The sequence below is a fragment of the Rana temporaria genome, chromosome 7 (genome assembly GCF_905171775.1).
Source record: "Rana temporaria chromosome 7, aRanTem1.1, whole genome shotgun sequence".
Taxonomy (NCBI): domain Eukaryota; kingdom Metazoa; phylum Chordata; class Amphibia; order Anura; family Ranidae; genus Rana; species Rana temporaria.
The window spans coordinates 26002161-26024289 of record NC_053495.1 but is presented as its reverse complement, the minus strand read 5'-3'; the positions used below and the strand labels follow the sequence as shown (position 1 = coordinate 26024289).

The 22129-nt window shown below is 44.8% G+C and overlaps 1 protein-coding gene across 2 annotated transcripts in view; it reads left to right on the top strand.

Annotated features, from left to right (window-relative positions):
• LOC120945177 (ficolin-2-like) overlaps positions 1-21927 on the top strand; it is a 31112-nt gene extending 9185 nt beyond the window's left edge. The window contains exons 4-9 of one of the 2 annotated variants that reach the window (XM_040359102.1): positions 2488-2523; positions 5502-5540; positions 8495-8622; positions 11752-11881; positions 13989-14123; positions 21402-21927. In XM_040359102.1, the coding sequence (XP_040215036.1) occupies positions 2488-2523; positions 5502-5540; positions 8495-8622; positions 11752-11881; positions 13989-14123; positions 21402-21649 (716 nt within the window). In that variant the 3' untranslated portion in view covers positions 21650-21927. The remainder of the gene's footprint in view (positions 1-2487; positions 2524-5501; positions 5541-8494; positions 8623-11751; positions 11882-13988; positions 14124-21401) is intronic. The other variant, XM_040359103.1, reaches the window with a different exon arrangement.
• The last annotated feature ends 202 nt before the right edge of the window (positions 21928-22129 follow it).

The window sequence follows — 22129 nt, the reverse complement described above, 5'->3', positions numbered from 1 at the left end:
CCACATCCATGCCCATATCCCAGGTCACTTTGTGATCCATTTTCATATCTCTGCAGCTCGAATGTTTACAGACTAACAATATTCATTTTATTGTTCAGCGTGATATTTGCTTTAAGAAAAGTCCAAACATGACAAGTTTGCCATTGTTATTCTACCTAGGACGAATAAATGGGGCCAGGGGCCTTCCACATAATTGATCATATTCATGTCTGGGCTTGAAACGTTACAAATTATCTGAGGAAACTAAATATGTCCGTTGTTTGGCTGTGCTATGAGTTAGCTGGAAGTTATGAAACCTTCCTAACTTTCATACTTATTCCACAGTTTAAGCTTTATGAGTACTAAGGCATTTTTACGACCGGGGTCTGCTGATTCTCTGAGGGGAGAGGGTGACAGTTTTACGACAGGCCAGGAACCCTGCCAGGGGACCTTATCTTGAAAATAGCTTGGTTCTGCTTCTCTGATGAGATAACAACTCTTTTGAAGTAGAAAGCCTATGAATTATTGAGCATAAGGGAGGGAGGGAGTGAGTTCATTTCCACTGCTTACACTGTTTGAAAATCGTACAGCAGCCATGACAGCTTAGCTAACAACATGGCCTCTGCTACAGCTAATCGTGTGCCCAGTGCGTGATATCGTTACAGTGGGCTCTATGGATCGGGCAGAATTCCTCTAATGGACACCGATGATGGATGGGGCACTATTCCTCTCACTAACACCAATGATGGAGTATTGTAATCGATGCCAGGACATGTTCTACTCCCATTGTCAACAATCTGGCCCCTCTAAAGTTTGAAGGACAGTAAATTTGCCCATTGTTTAGAAACCTTGAAGATCCTTGTCTAAGACTATCACATTAGACTGTAGAGGTGCACTAAAAGAGAAAGAGAAAGTAAAGCACAATCACAGTGAAGTACTACTGAGCAGTAAGCAGAGCTTAAACACTAAATGAAGATGGCTGCTCACATTCAGTATACAAAGTAACAACATTTTTTAAACATTAACTTACATTGATACCTTATTTAATTGTAGCACTACCCCCGAAGGAGCTGCTGGTTTGTTTTGGGTTTACGCTCTGGTTGTCAACCCCTAAAGTTGGCTCAAAACCCTCCCTTGGCACAACTGGTATAATGGGAATTGTGGACCCAAGTAACTCGTTGAAGGGCACAATATCCCGTTACACTTCAACAATTTATGTAAATTAATGATTACCTTGAGTTGTATTGATCCTGCAGAATGACAGATAGACTGTACACAGATTTCAGCTTAACCAAAGTGACACTTTACTTGATAGGATAAAGCCAAAGAAACAAAGGTAAAACAATAATAAACTGCTTGCTGAGCCCTGCAAGAATCAGAAACAATAATAACAAATAGGTGTAAGGTAAACTATGATGTCTATGCAGACCTGTGTAAGCACACGGCAAGGGGATTCCCTCAATAAGACATCAACATTGAAGTATCCCCTTGCCAAGCCTCACCCAGCTCTCTCTATTAACAATACTGCACAGTATAATAAACCCAGTTACTCAATCAGAGAATATAAAATGGATATCCGTAATCTGCAATAACTAAATAGGCAGTCTTTAAGTGGTATACCTAACTAACGTGGTTTGGTTGATCAGACCAAACCTCAGTTCAAATTATCCCAAATGTCCGTGCACTGATGCGTTGGCATGCGATGGCGTGCAAGGGGTAATTTGTAATCCAATGTGGTGACAAATAAAACTGGTGGAAGAGACCCAAATAGTTGAATCACAGTGGCTAATGTGGACGATCCATCCTCCAACAACACAGTTAGTAGGTCTTGGGCTAGTGCCCGTCTCACCTAACCAGTTCAGGCCTTGTCCTTCCGTGACACTCTGTTCGCGATGTCCGATTACAGTTTTGCTAGACGACAGCCTCCGGTTCTCAGACAGGTCACAGGGATACTGGAAGCCCGTTCGATCACTCCACTAGAGGTTCTGTCTCTCCTCCTCAATGGCGCTCCGCCCAGGCGTAGGTAGGCCTCAACTCCGGCCTACTTCTGTGGGGAGACTTCCACAGGTGTCCAGAGAGAGCGCGCCAAACATGTCCTCTCCCTTAAATTACCTCCCCCAGCAGGCTGCGCGGGAGGCAAAAGCATTCTGGGATTGTACAGTTGCTCTCTGGGTAATGTAGTCTATTACAGGTCAGGGCAAATGGAGTCTCTCTTCTCCTTGTACTTAATCTCCCAACACTCTCTGCAGTACCAGGACAAAAAGTAAACAACAGGTGGCTCTAACTCATGTCAGCCACAGGAGGGAGCTGAGATCCTTGATCAGCAGATGGTAGTCATTTATATCACATTAAAAGGGTGATATCCCGCTATATAATATTAAGAAATAACATGAGTGTAGTTTTGCTTTAATGAAGAACAGATGTCTCAGGTCTACTGCACAAAAAGTGAATGTCCACGAAACCTATTTTAATATTCATTATATTTTATTTTGTTTGGTTTTGGTACAGGGGTAGATGGTGTTCCAGGAGCTAACGGGCAAAAAGGTAGGGACTTTATTCATTACTATTGTCTAGAATAACTGATGTAATAACTGAATAACTGATGTATTTATTTTCATGCCAGATGTAACACTCTCCCAATAGAAATGAGCTCCCAGTGTGGTGGAAAGTTTGAATTTACCAGGGGAACCAGGGCAAGAATGTATGTTTTACTGGACTGGTTCAATTTTGTGATATGACAAATTAATAGCTCAGCTGTTCTTTAAGAAATTACTTCTTCCTGGTAAAGGTCCCAGGTGATAATCAAACTAGCTAAATTGTCCTTTTGTTTTGAGGGGAAGCTGAACAGGCTGAAAGGCTGAAAGGCTCACAGCAGGGGCCCTTTGCATACTGGTGTGACTACGCTTCAAAGGATAGGAAGTGGCCACCTGTATATGTGAGTGAGTGATCACAAGGGAAGTTGGTATGTGTCAATTATGCAAACTCCAAATCACATCCGTTGGCACAGGGATGTGACAACAGGAGGTTACTGGGTGGGGGGGTCCTTATCGGTCATACTGAAAAGACAAATAAGTCAACCAATCGTATCCGCGGGAAACTTGAGTTTTGGAGGGAGAAAAATGCAGGCTCAGGTGTATAAAAACCAGTCAAGTCAGTTCTGACAAGAGAGCAGTGTATGATTTCCTGATGTAGACCAGTCTGGTAAAGTAATCTCTCTTTCTTCCCCCTCTCTCTCTCTCTCTCTCTCTCTCGCTCTCTCTCTCTGTCTCTTGATGATGTGATGTAATCTCTCTCCTCTCTCCCTCTCTCTCTCTCTCTCTCTTTCTCTCTCTCTCCCCCTCTCTCTCTCCCTCTCTCTGTCTCTCTCTCTACAACTTATCATTACTTATTGTTGAATCCTCTATAGCCATATTCTTATTAATATCATGTATGTTGTATCAGTATTCAGCAGTATCCTCTCTGTTTTAACAAGTGATATCCTTTATGTTATGGTTGTAAATATTGGATTAATACAAGTGTCTTCTCGGTATCAATAAATGTAATCCTTTTTCTCTTTTTCACACCCCTATCGTTTGCTTTAATTTTTATATAGACAAAAAGGTTTTTATAGCTTATATTAATTATTTACGTGTGATATTAATTTTTCTATGACACCAGTTAGGTCTGAACACAGTTTTGGACCGAACTTTGTTTGTTTTCTGTCTTAAGCCCCGTACAAACGGTCGGAATTCCCAACAGAAAAAGTCAGATGGAGCCTACACACGGTCGGAATTCCCGACCAAAAGCTCCCATCTGACTTTTTCTGTCGGGAATTCCGACCGTGTGTAAAGGGCTTAACAGTAGCTAAACACCATAAATAGTAGGGGGCTTTTCTCTCATTACTCGTTATTAGGGAAGTGGTGGTAAACAAAGGAGATGGGATAGTTTGAAAAAGAAAATTCTCATAATTCATTCCAGCCCCCTAAGGTGGACCTTATGCAAAAAAACAAAAACAAAAAAAATTATACCATATTGTTTAGTTTTTTTTTCTTTCCCTGGGTTGATAGGTGTCAGGCTTTGATGGTGTTTATCCATCGTGGGACAATTTTTTTAGAATTTGTAGTAAAGGACTTCTCAAAAACTGTGTATGTTTGTTTCTTTAAACTTTATAAGAATACTATGCACCCTATTCGCCCTCTTATTGTCAAAGGAGGCTTCCAAATTTTGATAAGCCCAGATCCCGCAGACCTCCACCTTGTGTAGGTATCACATGGGTAGGTACCAGAGCATGATGGGACTGTGAGGCCTATATAAGTCAGATGCAAACCGCACACCTGTCATTGCAGCGAGAAAAGGCGACGTGTCAACATCGGGAGAAGGCTGAAGAAGAAGACGTCACAGCACAGAAGAAGAAGAAGACGTTCAGCCCTGAAGGAGAAGGCACCGGACAGCGGGAGGAAGAACCGGGGTGCGCCGAGTCAACAGCAGAGAGCGGTGAACATAGAAGAAGACCCCCGGAGAGTGGAGAAGACCCCCCGGATAGCGGAGAAGACCCCCCGGATAGCAGAAGAAGAAGCCCCCCCCTGAGAAGCACACCACCCCCCGCCGAAGACGTCGGAGGAAACCCGCCGGGGGTGGGCGCTTTTATAAAAGCGGCCCCCCCCCTCGGCGGTGGAAGAGAACCAGACGGCGGCGAAGAAGAGCGGCCCCCACCCGAAGATGTCAAAGAAGAAGCCCCCCCTGCAGAAAGAGCTAAAGAAGACAGGGGGTGCCTCCGGAGCATGGTGGATTTTTATTTAAAATCTGGCGGGGAGTTCCCCCTCAGGATTCATAACAAACGCCGCACACGTATAGAATTGGCGGGAATCCAAGTCGGATCTCTCGTCGCTTCTATGACGCGCTTGCTGGAATGTGCTTTTACTATTCCAGCAAGCGCGAGATGTCGGCACCCTGTCGCCAAGAATCAGCGCGATGCCGTTGTGCTAAAAACACATTCTCGGCGGCAGGTACTGTACATTCACTTTAAAGTGGTTGTAAAAACTGAATGTTTTTGCATGGAGGTAAAATATCTTCATTGTGCAGCTCCCAGCCCCCCCTAATACTTACCTGAGCCTGATCTTGATCCAGCGATGTGCACGCGAGCAGCTGCTCCTCTCCCAGCTCTATGTTTCCTCATTGACTCCTGTTCCTGTCAATCACAGCCAGTGAGGAGGGAGCCGAGGGCGGGGTTGAGATGCGCTCTGTGTGTCAATGCAAACACAAAGCTGGCTTGGGAGCAGGCGATCACAAATTCCCCCATAGCAAGCGGCTTGCTATAGGAGCACTAGGCAGGGAGGAGACAAGAGCGCCAGCAGAGGACCCAAGAAAAGGAGGATCAGGGTTGCTCTGTGCAAAACCATTGCACAGGGCAGGTAAGTATAACCTGTTTGTTATTTAAAAAATAAAAACAAATGTGTCACTTTAAGTATTGAGAGGAGAGAGTAATATGCCATAGTGTACACAAAGAACTCTGTACCCAACTCACTAAATTCTGTCTTAACTAGGAGAGAAAGGAGACAAGGGCACTCCAGACCGAGGCTATGGTGAGTCATGGGAATATTATTCTGGGAGACTACAAACTGTTTGGTATTCTTATCTCCATGCATATATTGCTTCACTACAAGGGCCATCCTCACCATGTGGTAAGGTGATGATATTGCCACCGATGGCTTCTTCTAGAGCAGGGGTCTGCAAACTGTGGCCCGAGGGCCAGATGTGGCCCTTTGCTAGCCTTTATTCCGGCCCTTGGGGCACAATTCCTTCCACTGATATGAGGCACTATCAACCCACTGGCACAAACAATGGGGCACTATATCTTCCACCGATACCAATGATGGGATACTATTCTTCCTACCAATAGGGGGAATACTCCTCCTCCTATTGACCACCAACCCTGAGGCCATATAGCTCACTGATGCCGGGCCCGTGACATTTTCTGCAGCTGCTGGCCACAACCTGGCCCTCCTAAAGTCTGAAGGACAATTAAAGTGGCCCTTTGTTTGAAAAGTTTGGAGACCCCTGTTCTAGAGTAAGAGGATAGAGTGGTCATCCTTGTCTGCTAGACATGTGCAGAATGAAAAAAAATTGTTTAGTTTTGTTTAGTAATTTACCTAAATTTGTTTAGTTAAGTTTGTTTAATTCATTTAATTTGTTTTTGGAATTATTTTTGTTTATTTAGGTTCGAATCAATCCATTATTTACATAAATTAGTTTAGTTAAAGTCGTTAAATTTATTAAATTTGTTTTCGGAATTCGTTTCGTTTTTCCTGACTCATTTCAACCAAATTTGGAAAATTCTAATTCCATTCTAAATCGGATTTATTCTATTCGAAATTTGAAGTTTGAAAGATGGTATATTCTTTCTATTCCATTCTATTTTATTGTTTTTTCTATTCTATTATTTTCTGTTCTATTCTTTTTTTTTCTATTCAAATTCAAATGTATTGTATTCGAGTTTTAGAAGATGGTTATATTGTTATGTTCTTTCTATTCTATTCTTTTTTCTATTCTATTATTTTCTATGATTTAATTTTCTATTTTATATTCAATTTTTTTTCTATTCAAATTTAAATGTATTCTATTCAAAATTTGAATCCTGTAAAATGGTTACATTCTTTCTATTTTAATTTATTCTATTCTAGTGTTTTTCTCTTCTATTCTTTTATTTTCTATTCTATTCTAATCTATTCTTTTCTATTATAGTTTATTTAAAATTCGAATTTCAGTAGAAGGTTATATTCTTTCTATTTTATTCTGCCCTATTGTTTTTTTCGATTCTATTGTTTTTATTTATATTTGGATTCAAAGTTATTCTATTTGAAATGCAAATTTTAGAAGATGATTACATTCTTTCTATTGTATTCTATTTTATTGTATTCTGTTCTTTTATTCTCTATTATATTTTGTTCTGTTTTACTCTATTCTATTATTTTATTTTCTATTCTATTCCTTTATTTTTTTATTTTATCCCTTTTTTATTTTCTATTCTATTTTTCTTCCATTCTTTTATTTTCTATTCTGTTCTGTTTTACTCTATTCTATCTATTATTTTATTTTTTATTCAATGATTTTTCATTCTATTACATTATTTTCTATTCTATTCCTTTATTTTCTATTCTATTTTATTCTCTTCTGAAATTCTAATTTGAATTTGATTTGAAAACTATCCAAATCTGATTTGAAAACTATCTGAATTTTCATTTCATTATTTCTGATTTGTTCAAATTCGTTACTATTGTAATTCGGAAATGCAGATACATTGGTGGTTCTGGCAGTTTTTCTACTCCTAGTGTGTATGGACCCATAAAAATATAAATGTAATTATGACAACAGACATGCAATGATTTGTGTATTTTATGTCTTCCTGAACCTAAACCTTTAGGAGAGATGCAAAGTAAAAATGTTATTACTGTCAGAAATCCAACGTTTTACACAAGCGGCGAGGGCAAAATATCCGAAGGGACACTCTGGGAACAACCATATAAGAGAGGACTTCCTCTCACTTTAAATATATTTACTCGTACTTCCTGTTATGCCTCCAAGACAGGAAATGAAGGGAAATCTCCCTGAGGAGACACATACAAAATAAAACAAAATAAGAAATGCAAGTTTTAGATACTCCCCATTCCATACTTAACTATAGAAGCTTTGGGCCAGATTCACAGAAGAAATACGCCGGAGTATCTCCTGATACGCCGTCGTATCTCTGTGATCCGCCCGTCCTAACTATGCGGCTGATTCATAGAATCAGTTACGCATAGATAGCCCTAAGATCCGACAGGTGTAATTGACTTACACCGTCGGATCTTAGGATGCAATTCTAGGCCGGCCGCTAGGTGGCGATTCCATTGCGGTCGGCGTAGAATATGCAAATGACTAGTTACGGCGATTCACAAACGTACGCTTTACCCGTCGCTCTAAATTTACGTAGTTTCCGTCGAGATACGCCGCGTAAAACTAAGGCTGCCTTCTAGGTGGTGTAACCCGTGTTAAGTATGGCCGTCGTTCCCGCATCGAAATTTTAAAATTCAGGTTGTTTGCGTAAGTCGTCCGTGAATGGCGCTGGACGCCATTTACGTTAACGTCGAAACCAATGACGTCCTTGCAACGTCATTTAGCGCAATGCACGTTGGGTAATTTGACGGACGGAGCATGCGCAGTACGTTCGGCGCGGGAACGCGCCTAATTTAAATGGTGCCCGCCCCATTTGAATTAAGCGGGCTTGCGCCGAGCGGATTTACGTTACACCGCCGCAAGTTTACAGGTAAGAGCTTTGTGAATCAGGCACTTACGCTGTAAACATGCGGTGGTGTAATGTAAATGGGATACGTTACGCCGCCGCAGCGTAACGTATTTGTACCTGAATCTGGCCCTTTGTCTTTAGGTACTCTTTAATAAACAGCCCACTGTATATCAGGTATTGAAAAACTCTTCATTCTCTGTCTGCCTTTTCTTACCCTAGGCCGCACTCACTCACATGATTGTATCTCTCCTGTAGCTGCACGGAACTGCAAAGAACTGCTCAACTTGGGCACTATCTTCAGTGGCTGGTACACCATATATCCTGACGGAGAGAAATCACTAACCGTTTTCTGTGACATGGATACAGAAGGAGGAGGATGGATCGTAAGTTTTTATATGGCAGAGAAACCCCATTTGACAATCAACATGTATGAGGGACATTTATCAAGCAAATCTGGGACAAATTTAGACCCAAATCAGGCTGGTCTGTTAGTAAAGTCTTTCCTATGTTTTTTTTTTTTTTGTGACCCCTATGCCTCTAATCCTGGGTAGCTAACTAGAACATATTTGCATACTGTCTGTACTGACCCAGCTCCTCCTCCTATGCTCTCATCTCCCTACTCCCTTTTATGTTACTACAAGAGGAGGAGGAAAAGGAATTAATATAAAGTGACTGGGACAGACTCAACCGGGACAAGGGCTTTTGGATAGGACTGCAGGGTAGCCTCTTGCCTACTCACTATAGGCCCTGGCGTTTGAGTGGGCTCTCTTTTTTGGGAGGTGTGTGCCTGGGGATTCTTTAGAGTAGGTTTACTTCAGATTCAAGTCCATGTCTCCCCGAAAAACACACAGGCTCTGGAAACTGGAGGACCCGGATACAGAGTTGGGGCCTCTATGCCCAAACCAGCATTAACTGCTTCAACCCCTCCTTGACTCAGAGCAGATGGTAATATAATCAGCTCAAAACAACCTAATGGTGGGGTCTCCTGCTATAATCTGTTTATTAAGGTGATAGGTGTGTATTGTTAAGTGTGTCTCTCCCATTGTGTGCCTCCTAGGTGTAAATAAATGAATTAATAAATAGTTAATTGAGTCACCTATTGTTCCTGTCTGTTGGCTAATCCTCTTGGAGGTTCCTACATGATAGGATTAGTGTTGTGTCAACTTTACCTCATTATCTAACCATTGTGTTAGGGATTTTATGTGATAGACCAACACAAAGTGGCACATAATTGTGAAGTGGAAGGAAAATGATAAATGGTTTTCAATTTCTTTTACAAATATCTGAAAAGTGTGTCGTGCATTTGTATACAGTCAATACTTTATAGAACCACCTATTGTTGCAATTACAGCTGTAGTTTTTTTTGGGTATGTCTTTCTGCCCATTCTTCTTTGCAAAATAGCGCAAGCTCTGTCAGATTGGATCGAGAGCGTCTGAACAGCATTTTTCAAGTCTTGCCACAAATTCTCAATTGGATTTAGGTCTGGACTTTGACTGGGCCATTCTAACACATGAAAATGCTTTGATCTAAACCATTCCATTGTAGCTCTGGCTGTATGTTTAGGGTTATTGACCTTCTGGAATGTGAACCTCCGCTCCATTTTTAAGTCTTTTGCAGACTCTAAGGCCCTGTACACACGAGCAGACATGTCCGATGAAAACGGTCCGCGGACCGTTTTCATCGGACATGTCTGCTGGGATCTTTTGGTCTGATGTGTGTACACACCATCAGACCAAAATCCCCGCAGACAGAGAACGCGGTGACATAGACATCACCGACGTTCTCTAACACGGAAGTTCAATGCTTCCACGCATGCGTCGAATCAATTCGACGCATGCGCGGGATTTCGGCCCGCTGGTTATACGTCATAACCAGCGGACATGTCCGATGAGTCGTACTAACCATCGGACATGTCCGACGGACAGGTATCCAGCGGACAAGTTTCTTAGCATGCTAAGAAACTTTTGTCCGCTGGAAACCTGTCCGCTAGGCCAGGAAACCAGTCCGCTATGCCGTACACACGGTCGGACATGTCCGCGGAAACTGGTCCGCGGACCAGTTTCAGCAGACATGTTCGGTCGTGTGTACGAGGCCTAATAGGTTTTCTTCAAAGATTACCCTGTATTTGGCTCCATCCATCTCCCTATCAACTATGACCAGCTTACCTATCCCTGCTGAAGAAAAGCATCCCCAAAACACAATGCTGCCACCACCATGTTTCACGGTGGGGATGGTGTGTTCAGCATGATGTGCAGTGTTAGTTTTCTGCCATACGTAGCATTTTGGTTTTAGGCCAGAAAGTTCCATTTTGGTCTCATCTGACCAGAGCACCTTCTTCCACATGTTTGCTGTGTCCCCAACATGGCTTCTTGCAAATGTACGACTAATAGTTGTCCTGTGGACAGATTCTCCCACCTGAGCTTTGGATCTCTGCAGCTCCTCCAGAGTTACCACGGGCCTCTTGATTGCTTCTCTGATGAATGCTCTCCTTTCAAGGCCTGTCAGTTTAGGTGGACGGTCATGTCTTGGTAGGTTTGCAGTTGTGCCATACTCTTTCCATTTTCAGATGATGGATTGAACTCTGTGAGATGTTCAAAGCTTGGGATTTTTTTTAAAACCTAACCCTGCTTTAAACTTTTCCACAACTTTATCCCTGACGTGTCTGGTGTCTTCCTTGCTGTTTGTTCACTAAATTTCTCTAACAAACCTCTGAGGGCTTCACAGAACAGTTGTATTTATACTTAGATCACTTCTGAAGGCAATTGATTTCATTGGATTTTAGTTAGGGGTTATACAAGAACAAGTCTCCTGCGCTCTGATATTTTAAAAGGAAATGCTATGCAGTGGTGCAGTTCGATTAAAAGTTATCATCTAGAGTCTTGCAGCCCTCCTCAGAATCGTGGGTATTCATAAAACTATAAAAGAGAAGAAAAAGAGCGGAGGGCGCACCGACCTCGTGTGATACTGGGAGGAGTACACCCAGACAGCGACCTATCATCATAGGTCTACCTGCCCACTTGTGGGCGTGTGGCTATGTGCATTTGTGAGTGTGTATGTATATTTAGTCCCACAATCACCACGGCAAGGGAGCACTGCAGACCACGTCAGCTCTGAGGAAAGGGGTACGCCCCCGAAACGCGTCAGCTTTTACTTCTACTGATTGGTCCAAACGATTACTCATGTTCCACTGACGATGCTGGATACCTGCTGTATTCATTTTTAAAGCCTGTTTTTAACTCCTAATGTGTGAGTATAACCATTGATTTTATTATTTGAATAAATATTTTTTATCAGTATCACACGAGGTCGGTGCGCCCTCCGCTCTTTTTCTTCTCTTTTTTAGTTAGGGGTATCAGAGTAAAAAGGGCTGAATACAAATGCATGCCACACAGTAGTCAACTGTAACTGCTAAATTAGCTTACCTCTTTCATCGTCTTTCATCTTGCTACTATTTTGGCAAATGCCATTGGCACCATCATCATTTTACCTTGCAATCTATTTCAACCTTCAGGTATTCCAGAGGCGATATGATGGCACAGTGAATTTTTTTAGAGACTGGAAGGACTACAAGAGAGGGTTTGGCAATCAGCTGAGTGAATTCTGGCTGGGAAATGATAATATCCATCTGCTGACATCATCTGGTAATTGTTATGTGTACTTTTACATTCTAAACCTCGTCTTTTCTTTTTCCTGCAATCTAGACACACTCTTGGAAATTAAAGAAAAAGCACTCACATGGCCACATCCGTAAATAGTTAGGTATAAAGAAAAAAAGGAAAAGGGGTACCAAATGGTAGGTCGGACTTTAACCCCTTCCCGACCGCCGCCTGTACATATACGTCGGCAGAATGGCACGTACAGGCACATTGGCGTACCTGTACGTCCCTGCCTAGACGTGGGTGGGGGGTCCGATCGGGACCCCCCCCGCGACTTGCGGCAGTCGGGTCCCCTCGGGGAGCGATCCGGGACGACGGCGCGGCTATTTGTTTATAGCCACTCCGTCGCGATCGCTCCCCGGAGCTGAAGAACGGGGAGAGCCGTGTGTAAACACGGCTTCCCCGTGCTTCACTGTGTCGGCGCATCGATCGCGTCATTCCCTTTATAGGGAAGACACGATCAATGACGTCATTACTACAGCCACACCCCCCTACTGTTGTAAACACACACACAGTGTACACCAAATCCTACAGCGCCACCTGTGGTTAACTCCCAAACTGCAACTGTCATTTTCACAATAAAGAATGCAATTTAAATGCATTTTTTGCTGTGAAAATTACAAAAATCCCAAAAATGTGTAAAAATTGTCCGAAGTGTCCGCCATAATGTCGCAATCACGAAAAAAATCGCTGATCGCCACCATTAGTAGTAAAAAAAATAAAAAAATAAAAATGCAATAAAACTATCCCCTATTTTGTAAACGCTATAAATTTTGCGCAAACCAATCGATAAACGCTTATTGCGATTTTTTTTACCAAAAATAGGTACAAGAATACGTATCGGCCTAAACTGAGGAAATTTTTTTTTTTTATATATGTTTTTGGGGGATATTTATTATAGCAAAAAGTAAAAAATATTGAATTTTTTTCAAAATTGTCGCTCTATTTTTGTTTATAGCGCAAAAAATAAAAACCGCCGAGGTGATCAAATACCACCAAAAGAAAGCTCTATTTGTGGGAAAAAAAGGACGCCAATTTTGTTTGGGAGCCACGTCGCACGACCGCGCAATTGTCTGTTAAAGCGACGCAGTCCCAAACTGTAAAAACACCTTGGGTCTTTGGGCAGCAATATGGTCCGGGGCTTAAGTGGTTAAAGGCACAATGGAAGATGTACAAAAATATTACAATGTTTATTGAAAAAAGCATATGGTACATAATGGGTTTAATTTCCTCTTTTTTCCCCCCTGCAAAGTAAAAGAGAAATGGACTAGTATGCATCACATATTTACAGTACCTAAAGGTAAAGCCTTATTTTAGGCTTACCTGTAGGTACAAGTGGTGTAACTAGGTTTACACATGTGTGCCCATTATTTGTGCCTAGATCTTTTATGAGACTAATGTCTTATGCCACGTACACATGATCCGAAAATCGGACGACAGATCGTCCGACTTTTTCCGTTTACTAGTCGCAATTAGAAATTGTATAAGTTACTAAAGTCACGAAAATTCTCGTACGACAGAAAACAAAAATCGGAAGTGATGTCATGTGTTGTAATGTATTTGTGTTGTATTTTTGGACGACAACTGTACTGACCAAACGAAAATCGTACGATCTGGCATCGTACGAGGAAAATTTTCGTGCATGTCCGATAAAATAATATCGGATGAACTGTCATGATCGGCTCACGGAAGCCCTGTACTAACGAGAAGGGTGTGCCCAGATCAACAATATCAGAGAAGAGAGCTCACTACAAGATTTCTTACGGTTAACATTTTTCAACCTACTAAAAAAATTCGAATTTTTCTCACACATATGCGCATTTTTAGATTTGTTGATAATGTAGTCTACTTACGGTATCAATACTGCAGTTCCAAAACTTGGCAGAAATTTTAGCTAATGTTCTTGATTCCGCTCGAACCCCACCCCCGAATGCTCACCTACTAGGAATTTAGAACTGTTCTGGGAATTCCAGGACTGAGAAAAAGTCCACACAATCTTCTACCTGTGCATAGATGCTTTAAAGAAAAGTCAACCCAGTGTTTGCTACAGTATAACTGAATAACAAATATATATATATATATTTCCCTGCAGGAACACATGAGTTTCGGGTTGACCTGACTGATTATGAAAATAATTTCAGTTTTGCTGCCTATGCTTCATTTGCCATTTTGGGAGAAGAGGACAATTACCAGCTGAAGATCGGAGCTTTTACTGGAGGCAGTGCAGGTAAATACCATTTCAATTGGAGACCCCCCCCAAAAAAGTAAAAATATAAAATGTAGGTTGTTCTAAAGCTGGTATTCAAACAATTGAATACACAAATCCAAAGTTAGAACACAATCAGCTACTCATTTATAATGTCAGCGCTGCACAAACCGCTGGCTCCACATAGTAAGCCCTACAATCCATACCTTCCTATGGGCTAAACTACTTCCTACTTCAAAATGAACCCGTCAGTTTGTCCGATAAGTGTAAAAAACGGATTCTCTTAATAATCCACGTTCTCTGCTACTTCCTTGCTCCCAGCCACTACATTCACTTACTGTAGCCCTGGGTGGAAAACCTTGTGTTAGCTCAGTGTTGGAGCTTACTAGACATGTGCACTGCCGAAAAAATTGTTTGTTTTTGTTTTTTGGGAAATTCAAAAAATTCGGAAATTCAGAATTGGAAATTCATAAATTCGGAAAATTGTAAATTCGGAAATTTGAAAATTCGGAAATTTGAACATTTGGTTATTCGGAAATTAGAATACAAATCCAAAATAATAACAAACTAACTAATAATAACTGACTATTAAAGTATAGGTATTGGAATTTCCTTTTTAAATTTGGCTGTTAGTGAACGTAACTAATACAAAATTTACCTGAAGTTACGAATTATCCGAAATAAAGAATGCTGTATCTAAACAAATGGAACAAAACTAAATAATAATAATATTATATATATATATATATATATATATATATATATATATATATATATATACATACATATATATATTAGGGTTGTCCCGATACCACTTTTTTAGGACCGAGTACAAGTACCGATACTTTTTTTCAAGTAGTCGCCGATACGGAATACCGATACTTTTTTTAAATGTGTCCCCAAATGCAGCCATGTCCCCCCCCCATATGCAGCCATGTCCCCCACATATGCAGCCATGTCCCTCTAGCCATGTCCCTCACATATGCAGCCATGTCCCTCTAGCCATGTCCCTCACATATGCAGCCATGTCCCTCAAGCCATGTCCCTCACATATGCAGCAATGTCCCTCTAGCCATGTCCCTCAAATATGCAGCCATGTCCCTCTAGCCATGTCCCTCACATATGCAGCCATGTCCCTCTAGCCATGTCCCTCACATATGCAGCCATGTCCCTCTAGCCATGTCCCTCACATATGCAGCAATGTCCCTCTAGCCATGTCCCTCACATATGCAGCCATGTCCCTCTAGCCATGTCCCTCACATATGCAGCCATGTCCCTCACATATGCAGCAATGTCCCTCTAGCCATGTCCCTCACATATGCAGCAATGTCCCTCTAGCCATGTCCCTCACATATGCAGCCATGTCCCTCACATATGCAGCAATGTTCCTCTAGCCATGTCCCTCGATGCGGCGGCGCGATGCGGCGGCAGCGGCGGGGGGGAAAGGGGGGGGAAAGTATTCTATTTAGGTATCGGGGGTATTTGCGCGAGTACGAGTACTCCCGCAAATACTCGGTATCGGTCCCGATACCGATACTGGTATCGGTATCTGGACAACCCTAATATATATATAAAATAAAATGTATTATTATTGCTATTTATTATTATTAATTTGTTACATTGGATTCAATTCGTTATTACAGATAATTCGTAACTTCGGATAAATTTGTATTTGTTACGTTCACCAACAGCCAATTTTGAAAGGAAATTCCAATACCTATACTTTAATAGTTAGTAATAGTTACGTTATTATTAGTTATTTCAGATTTTCGAGTTTTCGAATCTTCAGATTTGTTTTCCTATTTTCTGATTTTCGTTCTTTTGAATTTTTGGATTTTCATTCTTATTTTTGGATTTCTGAATTTTCGAATTTCGAAATGTTGAATTTCTGAAATTTAGAATCTCCAAAATTTAGCATTTGCGTTTTTTCGAAATTTTAAATTTCTGAAATTTAGAATTTCCCAAATTTTGAATTTCCGGATTTTCGAAAATTTCGAGTTTTCTGATTTCCGAATTTTAGAATTTCAGAATATTGCACCCATGTCTAGAGCTTACATACACAGTGAGGAGAAGCTTCTCTCTCATCCCCTCAGCTGACATTAGAAGTGAACTTGTTACTTTGACCTGAATGGTCAATGGTTAGTGGTGCCTCTTGCTTAAGTGTTGTAGCCTCTGGGGCCTTTCAAAAAGGTGTGTCTATGTAATGACAGATCACGTGACACTTAGATTGCACACAGGTGGACATCATTTCACCAATTATGTGACTTCTGAAGGTAATTGGTCGCACCAGAGCTTTTTATGGGCTTCATAACAAAAGCGGGTGAATATATATGCAAATGCCAATTATCATTGTTTTATTTCTGAAAAATTGTTTTATGTATATATTTTTCTACTTCACCAACTTAGACTATTGTGTTCTGATCCATCACATATAATTCAGATAAAAAAAACATTGAACCAAAGGCAGTAATGTAACAAAATAGGTTGTGCTGCAGGATCAACCTAGTCCCCATTTATACTTACCTGATCTCCATTCAGCGATGTGAACAATAGCAGCGGCTCTCGCTGTTGTCTCCCTCCTTACTGAGCAGATTGATAACAGCGGGAGCAGTGTTGCCAACCGTCCGTTAAATTACGGACAGTCCGTAATTTGAGCCTGTTTTCGGGCTGTCCGTTAAAGCCCGTTTATGGGCAGCAGTGCCCGTAAAAATGATGGCCGCGGGGAGCTCTGGCAACTGCGCATGCGCCGCTCCTGAAGCCTGCCAAGCTCGGGAAAATTTGTACATACTCGGCCTGGGCGGCGCATGCGCAGTAAAGTAATGGCGCGGCTCGCACCATTTTTAAACCTGAGCTGAGTGCCAGTATTCGTTCTCGGCGCGGCGGCGGTGCTATTGCCTCGCACAGCAGCGAGGAGGACGATAAATGAGAGGACGGGGGGGGTGGTGTGTGAAGCAGTGAAGGGGGGTCACATGCCTGTCTGATGTCGGTGCCTTGCCCTGTGGAGAAATAGGGCACAGAAGGAGGACACTGCCTGTCAGGACTGGGGGGGGGGGGGGGGGGTGTGTGAAGGGGGGTCACATGCCTGTCTGATGTCAGTGAAGCAGCTGAGCGGCCGGTATTCGTTCTCGGCGCGGCGGCGGTGCTATTGCCTCGCACAGCAGCGAGGAGGACGATAAATGAGAGGACGGGGGGGGGGTGTGTGAAGCCGTGAAGGGGGGTCACATGCCTGTCTGATGTCTGTGCCTTGCCCTGTGGAGAAATAGGGCACAGAAGGAGGACACTGCCTGTAAGGACTGGGGGGGGGGGGGTGAAGCCATGAAGGGGGTCACAATGCATGCCTTGCCCTGTGGAGAAATAGGAGTCCTAGGACACAGAAGGAGGACACTGCCTGTCACACAGATGTGCCTGTGTGGACTTCAGGGGCACAGAAGGATATTGAAGGGGAGCAGAGAAGGAACCTACCACATCTGCAGTCTCTGTCCTCCCCCTCCTGTGTACACCATGTCCACAGTCTCTGTCCCCCCCTCCTGTACCATGTCCGCAGTCTCTGTCCCCCCCCCCTCCTGTACCAAGTCTGCAGTCTCTGTCCCCCCCCCCCCCCTGTACCATGTCCGCAGTCTCTGTCCCCCCCCTCCTGTACCAAGTCTGCAGTCTCTGTCCCCCCCTCCTGTACCATGTCCGCAGTCTCTGTCCTCCACCTCCTGTACCATGTCCGTAGTCTCTGTCCTCCCCCTCCTGTACCATGTCCGCAGTCTCTGTCCTCCCCTTCCTGTACCATGTCCGCAGTCTCTGTCCTCCCCATCCTGTACCATGTCCGCAGGCCCTGTCCCCCACCTCCTGTACCCTGTCCGCAGTCTCTGTCCCCCCCCCTCCTGTACCCTGTCCGCAGTCTCTGTCCCCCACCTCCTGTACCCTGTCCGCAGTCTCTGTCCTCCACCTCCTGTACCATGTCCGCAGTCTCTGTCCTCCACCTCCTGTACCATGTCCGCAGTCTCTGTCCTCCACCTCCTGTACCATGTCCGCAGTCTCTGTCCCCCACCTCCTGTACCCTGTCCGCAGTCTCTGTCCCCCCCCTCCTGTACCATGTCCGCAGTCTCTGTCCTCCACCTCCTGTACCATGTCCGCAGTCTCTGTCCTCCACCTCCTGTACCATGTCCGCAGTCTCTGTCCTCCACCTCCTGTACCATGTCCGCAGTCTCTGTCCTCCCCCTCCTGTACCATGTCCACAGTCTCTGTCCTCCCCCTCCTGTACCATGTCCGCAGCCCCTGTCCCCCACCTCCTGTACCCTGTCCGCAGTCTCTGTCCCCCACCTCCTGTACCCTGTCCGCAGTCTCTGCCCCCCCTCCTGTACCATGTCTGCAGTCTCTGCCCCCCCCTCCTGTACCCTGTCTGCAGTCTCTGTCCCCCGCCTCCTGTACCCTGTCCGCAGTCTCTGCCCCCCCCTCCTGTACCATGTCTGCAGTCTCTGCCCCCCCCCTCCTGTACCCTGTCCGCAGTCTCTGTCCCCCACCTCCTGTACCCTGTCCGCAGTCTCTGCCCCCCCCTCCTGTACCATGTCTGCAGTCTCTGTCCTCCCCATCCTGTACCATGTCCGCAGTCTCTGCCCCCCCCTCCTGTACCATGTCTGCAGTCTCTGTCCTCCCCATCCTGTACCCTGTCCGCAGTCTCTGCCCCCCCCTCCTGTACCATGTCTGCAGTCTCTGTCCCCCCCCTCCTGTACCATGTCTGCAGTCTCTGTCCTCCACCTCCTGTACCATGTCCGCAGTCTCTGTCCTCCCCCTCCTGTACCATGTCCGCAATCTCTGTCCTCCCCATCCTGTACCATGTCCGCAGGCCCTGTCCCCCACCTCCTGTACCCTGTCCGCAGTCTCTGCCCCCCCCTCCTCCTGTACCCTGTCCGCAGTCTCTGTCCCCCACCTCCTGTACCCTGTCCGCAGTCTCTGTCCTCCACCTCCTGTACCATGTCCGCAGTCTCTGTCCTCCACCTCCTGTACCATGTCCGCAGTCTCTGTCCTCCACCTCCTGTACCATGTCCGCAGTCTCTGTCCCCCACCTCCTGTACCCTGTCCGCAGTCTCTGTCCCCCCCCCCCCCTCCTGTACCATGTCCGCAGTCTCTGTCCTCCACCTCCTGTACCATGTCCGCAGTCTCTGTCCTCCACCTCCTGTACCATGTCCGCAGTCTCTGTCCTCCACCTCCTGTACCCTGTCCGCAGTCTCTGTCCCCCTCCCCCTCCTGTACCATGTCCACAGTCTCTGTCCTCCCCCTCCTGTACCATGTCCGCAGCCCCTGTCCCCCACCTCCTGTACCCTGTCCGCAGTCTCTGTCCTCCACCTCCTGTACCATGTCCGCAGTCTCTGTCCTCCACCTCCTGTACCATGTCCACAGTCTCTGTCCTCCCCCTCCTGTACCATGTCCGCAGCCCCTGTCCCCCACCTCCTGTACCCTGTCCGCAGTCTCTGTCCCCCACCTCCTGTACCCTGTCCGCAGTCTCTGTCCCCCACCTCCTGTACCCTGTCCGCAGTCTCTGCCCCCCCCTCCTGTACCATGTCTGCAGTCTCTGTCCCCCGCCTCCTGTGTGTACCATGTCCGCAGTCTCTGTCCCCCCCCTCCTGTGTGTACCATGTCCGCAGTCTCTGTCCCCCCCCCCTCCTGTGTGTACCATGTCCGCAGTCTCTGTCCTCCCCATCCTGTACCATGTCCGCAGTCTCTGCCCCCCCCCCCTCCTGTACCTGTCCGCAGGCCCTGTCCCCCACCTCCTGTACCCTGTAAGCAGTCTCTGTCCCCCACCTCCTGTACCCTGTCCGCAGTCTCTGCCCCCCCCCCCCCTCCTTTACCATGTCCGCAGTCTCTGTCCTCCACCTCCTGTACCATGTCCGCAGTCTCTGTCCTCCACCTCCTGTACCATGTCCGCAGTCTCTGTCCTCCACCTCCTGTACCATGTCCACAGTCTCTGTCCTCCACCTCCTGTACCATGTCCGCAGTCTCTGTCCTCCCCCTCCTGTACCATGTCCGCAGTCTCTGTCCTCCACCTCCTGTACCATGTCCGCTGTCTCTGTCCCCCACCTCCTGTACCCTGTCCGCAGTCTCTGTCCCCCACCTCCTGTACCCTGTCCGCAGTCTCTGTCCCCCCCCCCCCTCCTGTACAATGCCCGCAGTCTCTGTCCCCCCCCCCCCTGTGTGTACCCTGTCCGCAGTCTCTGTCCCCCCCCCCTCCTGTGTGTACCCTGTCCTAAGAGGTCAGTGACAGTGCCGTCAGGCCAGTCTGGGGAGGGGGTTTGCTGGTGTAAGGGGGAGTGAATACAATAATGTTAGGGGTCACTGATACAAAGGTTCCCCATTTATATTAGTACCCCCCCTTACATTAGTGTATTCACGCTGCGGAAGGTGGTCTCTGGTCACCAGAGCCCCCCCCCCTTACATCAGAGTTCTCCTTACATCATGATCTGCAGCATTCCCCTTTGCATAAGAGTTCCTTTGCACTGTAAGGGGGAATCCTGCAGGCTATGATGTAAGGGGGAACTCTGTGCTAGCTGGCTTACAGTAACCTGACCTTCATGTCAATGGAGGCACGGCAGTTGGTTTTTGACTTTTGTTTGAATTAAACACACTGCTGATAGCACTAGCTACATGTTTATAGTTTAAATATTGATATTTGCGCTGTTTAGCAGTGAAAACTGTAATGTTAGGTACTTTTTTGCAGTGTCAGTAAAAAATTGGTGCCGTTCGTAAATTTTTGGCATCCTGCCAGTAAATTTCATTTCAGGGGGTTGGCAACACTGAGCGGGAGCCATTGGCTGCTGCTGTCATCAAATTTTGTGACCAGTGAGCGGGAGGCGGTGCCAAGCCACGTTGCCTGTGTCAATAGACACAGACAAGGCAGCTCAGGAATGAGCCCGCACGAAGACCCCCATAGAAAGTGGCTTACTATGGGGGCAGTCACTGAATAGGAGGAGCCAGAAGTGTGGAGGATCGGGGCTGCTCTGCGCAGACCATTGCGCAAACCAGGTAAGTATAACATATTTTATTATTTTAATTTAAAAAAACAATCTTTAATGTTACATTAAGAGCAGGGCTACTATATAGCAAGATCTTGCATTTTCATTCACAATGGGAAAAATGTTCTCTAGACTTCTGGTATGAACCACCCTCACAATTGCATTCGAGTTTATATAAAAAAAAATAGCTATGAGATTGTCTGCTGGTAATCCCATAACCAACATCAGGCAACCTGAAAAGACTTCAGCAGAAGGTTGCATTTGGAATAAAGCCAATGAACTGAATTTTTTTTATTTGCAGGTGACTCTCTTGGATACCATAACAATCGTCCCTTTACTACAAAAGACAAGGACAATGATGAATATGGCACCAACTGTGCAGCAGATTGTAAGGGTGCTTGGTGGTATGGAAAATGCCATAACTCCAACCTGAATGGTCTGTATTTGAGGGGAGCACATGAGAGTTATGCAAATGGAGTTATTTGGGAATCCGGTAAGGGACAAAATTATTCTTATAAAATCACAGAAATGAAGTTCAGACCCGTGTAACCTGCAATATCTGAAGAAAGACTTCTTGTCCAACAAACCATTCTGATGTTTCATTTTATTGTCCTGATGTTGTATAGGAGATTTAAATAAAGATTTTGATTGGCTGCTATGGATCAACAATTATTTCTGCAGGAACTTTAATAAATAAGACTGTTTTATAAAGTGTCTGCTTTGTTTGTTGGCCCTGCTGAGCCCAATACACCTCCATTAAAGAAGAAAGTTGTAATTGATAAGCTTGTTTGTTTCAATAATAATAAAAAAAAAAACTGGCGAAACAACATTCTGTTGTAGCGCCCCTTTACTTTCAGAAAGGACGCTATGTTAAATTTAGTGGGGAATGAGAGAATTATGTTGCTCTCATTCTTGATTTTTTGTTAAATTTGTCGCCAAATCTGGATTGCTCTGTGGGTCAGTCTGCGTTCCAGGGATGCAGTTTCATCTCTGGGCGGCAGGTGGCGCCAGAGAGGTCCAGGCGGAGCC